Source organism: Penaeus monodon, chromosome 10 (genome assembly GCF_015228065.2).
Source record: "Penaeus monodon isolate SGIC_2016 chromosome 10, NSTDA_Pmon_1, whole genome shotgun sequence".
Taxonomy (NCBI): domain Eukaryota; kingdom Metazoa; phylum Arthropoda; class Malacostraca; order Decapoda; family Penaeidae; genus Penaeus; species Penaeus monodon.
Genome location: NC_051395.1, coordinates 31,516,779 through 31,521,840, shown reverse-complemented (window position 1 = coordinate 31,521,840; position 5,062 = coordinate 31,516,779). Strand labels below are relative to the sequence as shown.

The following is a 5,062-nucleotide window of genomic DNA, read 5'->3' as shown; positions in this document are numbered from 1 at the left end:
GTGCCAGATTACCACCTCCAGGTTTCAACGGCCTCAACAGCTTCAACTCCTTTGGAATGCCTAGACAGAGTCAGCCCGAGCCCAGTAAACTCTTACCGCCGTTCCTCAGTGGTCTAACAGGCAATCCTAGCTTAGGGACACAAGGACTGGGGTCCCAGCCTGGGGTGCCGCCTCTGAATGGCATGGTGAACTCCAATGGCCTGGGCATACCCCCGGGCCTGGGCGGAAACATCCTTGGCGGGGGCAACATGAGTGGGCTCGGGAATGGGGGTCTCTTGGGAGGCCTTGGTAATGGCCTACCTCCACACCTCCTACCGCCTGCATCCCTTCTAGGTATGGACACACCTCTCAGTGCCTCACAAGGTCCTCCAGGTATAGGAATGCCCAAAGGAGATGCATTCCTCCTTAAAGATCTTGAGAATGGTCTTCGCAATATATTCCCAGCCATAAGTTCCGTTAGCACTATGAACACACTTAATACTGTCAACACACTCAATACTCTCTCTGGAGCAGCCAACAACCCAACCTCACAAAATAATCCTCTTACAAGCTTCTTAAACATGGCTCACCACCACCAACAGCAGCACCAACACCAGCAGCACCAACACCAGCAGCAGCAACAGCATCTTTCTCAGCATTCTCTTCTGCATCAGCTGACAATGAGCTCTCTGGCAAATTCCCACAAAGGTATTAAGATTCTTTGCCTAACATGTTTTGTAATTTTAAAAGTAAAATGTTAAAGAGAGTTAATGATTGTGATGTAACAGATGGGGTTTTGTCATATTGCTTGTGTACTTTTCATCTTTATACTGTTTGTTTGTTTTAGTTTCTAGTTCATGAGAAAATCTTGCATTATTGTTTTTAATACTGCTTAGAGCACTTGCATATTTTTAGCACTTATTAGTTTTTTAGCTTATTGTTTCTCATGTTTTTGTTAATTTTATCAAGCCACTTGATTACACTACTTTAACCCCTAAACTGAAGATGAACATAAGAATGCCAACTCTCAGGAGACGGTACTTCTCACCTTATAAAACATGTTTTTATGGTAAAAAATGGTCATATTGTATGAAAACGATCAGAGAATGCTTCAAAATTAATGTAGTTTCCCACAAGCCTGGAAAGTATGCTAAAGATTACCGTACTCAAATATGTCTGTCTCACAAAAAGTATGTCACAGGCTTTTTAACTGATCTCTCATATATTGTACTGCAGTTTAAGGGTAAAGGAAATGAATTATATAGCTTTTACATAATTACCATATTACTGGACATGTTTGATATTTCTTATGGTCTCACTTTCTTGCTTATAGTTAAACTATGGTTGTGTCACCTCAAAGGTCTTTTTATTTTTTTTATTAGACAAGTTTAATAAAATAGTTTGCAAATCACGTAAGCCATTGTATCTGGATATATGGTAGACATTTATGCTATAGCTTCATTTCTCTTTTTCTTTTTTGCAGCATGGAGCAACAGTGGTGCTCCTGACCTCACAGTACTTGACCCAGCTATTGTATCATCAGGACAGCTGACAGATTCCCGTTCAGATTCTCCTCCACATTGGATGAAGACCATGGAACAACTCACAGAAGGAGGCCCCCATCCTCTCTGGAACAACTTGCTGCCCTGCAACCTGTCGTCCGGTGGTCTGCCATCCGGGTTGGGTCCTCACACAGGCCCAGCGGGTACCGCGGCTCCCACACAGCGCTCCGTAGCACCCATTTGGCCCCCAACCTCCCCACCACCAGGTTTCAACAATATCTCTCCTCTACACCACCCCAAGCAGCATGAACCACACAAAATTGACAGTAAGCAACATTTCCTGCAGCATTGTTGACTTTCAGAATGTTTTGTACAATATTCCCAGAGTTTTTCCGCTCAGATGACGAGGGGGATATAATTATTGCAACTTCTTTAGCCAATTTTTTTTTTTTTTTTTTTTTTTTTTTTTTTTTTTTAGAAAAAAACAAACAAACATTGTTAGTCTTGCAAGGAAAATGGAGAGTGATTAGGCAACAGAACTAGTCATTCACTCTTGGGAGAAAGAGCACTTCTGACACTTGTGGAGTAAATATCAAAAGTGTAACCTCCTACATGGCTTATGCTGTTATTGATGTCAAAATAATGTGAGATTAGGCATGTTTTACATTTTCGGGTGTTGCTTATGATAATTATAGAAGTGAAATTAAAGATAAAAAAATAAAAAAAGAGGATGAAGCATTTCTGTTGATGAGGAAGCACAGCCCATCATAGGAAACATCAGACTATGAAGTAGAACTTGTGCTTCATGAGGTAGATGAGCATGATGAGGGTCTGTATGTACTCCTCTCTGCAGACATATTTAGCCAAGTGATATGCTTATGAAAAATGTCTTGCTATCATATCGTTATACAATATCCTAAAGTTCCCCCCTCCCCCACCCACCCCCCTGCACACTTGTAATCTGTTGCAGAAGTCAGTTAGCCACTTTTGAAGCTAACCCCCGAAAAACTTCCAAGTCTTCTGAAAAGTTGGCCAAAATTTGTAGTTGAAGGAGAGGCAAAGAGGTCTACAGGCACTTATATTATATTAATTCTTCCTCTCTTTCCAGATCTCTAATAGCGGTAAATGGAGACGTTTATATCCTGTATGAGTGAAGATGAATATAGAAGAGTTTATTATATTGAGCTCCAGCCCCTTGTCAACCTGTTCTAAACCATTTATGCGAAGAGCCTACAAGTCATATAGCCACTTGTTGATGCATTGTTTAGAGAGAAAACGGTAGACGGGAAGTGGATTATTTTTCTAATTTGACCAAGTAAGCAGTGAATCCTCAAATGAAATTTCATCATATTTTTTAGATGTTTCTATTGGATTTAATAAAGTGAGAAGAAGAGTCCCTTTTTTTTAACAACTTTGTATAAATATTAAAAGCTTTACACCAAACTTTCCCTTTGCTGTTTTTGGCAGCCTATTTAACTTGCATGCATTGAGAATCCTATTTTTTATTACTCTTTAAGTTACGAGATAGTACTGCACTTTTGACGGTCTTTACTACCTTTCCAACATTTAGCTGATGTTTCTTGAAGAGTAGTCAGGCATTTTTCAATTTATTTAGTGTTTAACTTGACCCTGGTATAAAAATAAAAATTGTCCGCTCAGTCGCCGGGAGCCAGATCTTTTTGTCATATTACAGAGGTCAACTTTCCGCTCACGACAACTAAACGGTTTTTAAAAAGACAATGCCCTAGCACGTGACAAGTTTTTAAAGACTATACAGGTGTGAAGGTAATGGGGATCATATAAAGGTACTTTTAGAGTGCTGGATACTAAGGGAGTGTTGCCTTTTTTCTCTTTTGTTTTGCCAAGACTGAAACAGGATTTTTATTTCAGAGCACCAAGTTCGATCGAGTTTGTTGATATACTGAAGTGTACTTTTTAACTTTTTACTTGACTACTATTGTGTGTAGGAAAACTTAAAGATTACTTGTTTTTTGTAAACTTTTTTTTTTTTTTTTTTTTTTTTTTTTTTTTTTTTTTTTTTTTTTTTTTTTTGTCTCCTTATTTTTTATCTTTTCATCGGTTGACAGGCTATGTATACTTGTTGTGTAGTTTATATGTCTCACCTGCACCCTAAATATACCGGTTGGAAATGGAGAATTTTGAAGGAGGACTTGAAGGTGCAAGATGTTTGTATTAGATTTCTTTATCATATGATATATCTATATATATCTATCTATCTATATATATATATATATATTTATATAATATATATAAATATTCACCCTTAGTACCCAGCAATCATTTCCGTGTGGTAACTCTTGTGCATATGAGAATGATATTATTCATGTCTGTGCTACTTATCAATACTGTATACCTACTTCACAAGGCCCTTTCCCCCTTCCCACTCCCCACTCCCCACTCCCCACTCCCCACTCCCCACTCCCCGCTCCCACAAGACTAATAGGACCTACCTTCCAGTGATTCCATAAACGCTGCAGACTGTTATCCCAACCCTCCTCTGGACGATATATATTTATTTTTCTTTTGTTCATGTATGAGGATATGGAAGTGCTGCTCTCCCATAGAAAGTAGTAATTCTCCACTGCTATGGAAAGGAAAATTGTACCATTTCTTTGTACCATTTACTGCTGTTTGAATCTTCAAAAGTGTGATGAAATGGGAGGGCTGGGGACTATTTTATATCGCGTGCAGAAGAGATGGCTGTCTTTAGACGCAGGCTGTCAAGAGTAGAAGTGAATGCTGCTGGCGAGGAACAAACGTCAAGAGCTGGTCAAGAAGTTTGGTTCATCTGGAGTGCAGACATCGCATCTACTGACTTGTACTAATATGACATCTATCATATAATGTGGATGCTATGGTATATTCTAGGACAACCTTCAACCAAACATTCTAATCAGAAAATAAAATTCAAAACATTTCACATACGGAAATTTTATTTACCGTGCCATTTCCCCCCCAAAACTTGGTTCATTAAGGTGTTAAAAAATTAATAGCTGATGTGTCAGTGTTTTCATGTCAAATTTCCATTCTTTTTGTTATTAGTCAAGCAGGCTGTGCTTCCGTGTTTCTATCTGCTTTTCTGCTTTTTAGTGAGACAGACAACCAAGAGTTAACTTTGAATATTTATCTTTGTATTGTAATCAACTGAATAATATTAAGTGGATCAATGAGATCAATGAAATAATGATTATGATCATAATGAAGATGACAATAGTAATAATAATGGGAATAATAATAATTATAATAAGAATAAGAAAAATGATAATATTAATGAGAATAATAATAATAGTAATAATAATAATACATAATAAATAATAAAATATAATTAAAGGTAATTACTGCCACTACTACCACTACTACTACTACCACTACCACTACCACTGCTACTACTGCTGCTGCTGCTACTACTACTACTACTACTACTACTACTACTACTACTACTACTACTACTACTACCACTACCACTACTACTGCTGCTGCTGCTGCTGCTACCACTTGTACTACTACCATTATATATATACCACGTGTACCACCCACCACTACCACTACCACTACCACTA

At 38.1% G+C, this 5,062-nt stretch overlaps 1 protein-coding gene across 1 annotated transcript in view; it reads left to right on the top strand.

Moving 5' to 3' along the window:
- Nucleotides 1–4,422, top strand: part of LOC119577599 (probable serine/threonine-protein kinase DDB_G0267686) — a 27,417-nt gene extending 22,995 nt beyond the window's left edge. Inside the window, exons 9-11 of the mRNA XM_037925178.1 lie at nucleotides 1–687; nucleotides 1,463–1,807; nucleotides 2,590–4,422. The exon at nucleotides 1–687 is cut by the window's left edge and continues 397 nt beyond it. Of these exons, the coding sequence (XP_037781106.1) occupies nucleotides 1–687; nucleotides 1,463–1,807; nucleotides 2,590–2,597 (1,040 nt within the window). The 3' untranslated portion in view covers nucleotides 2,598–4,422. The remainder of the gene's footprint in view (nucleotides 688–1,462; nucleotides 1,808–2,589) is intronic.
- Nucleotides 4,423–5,062: the final 640 nt, after the last annotated feature.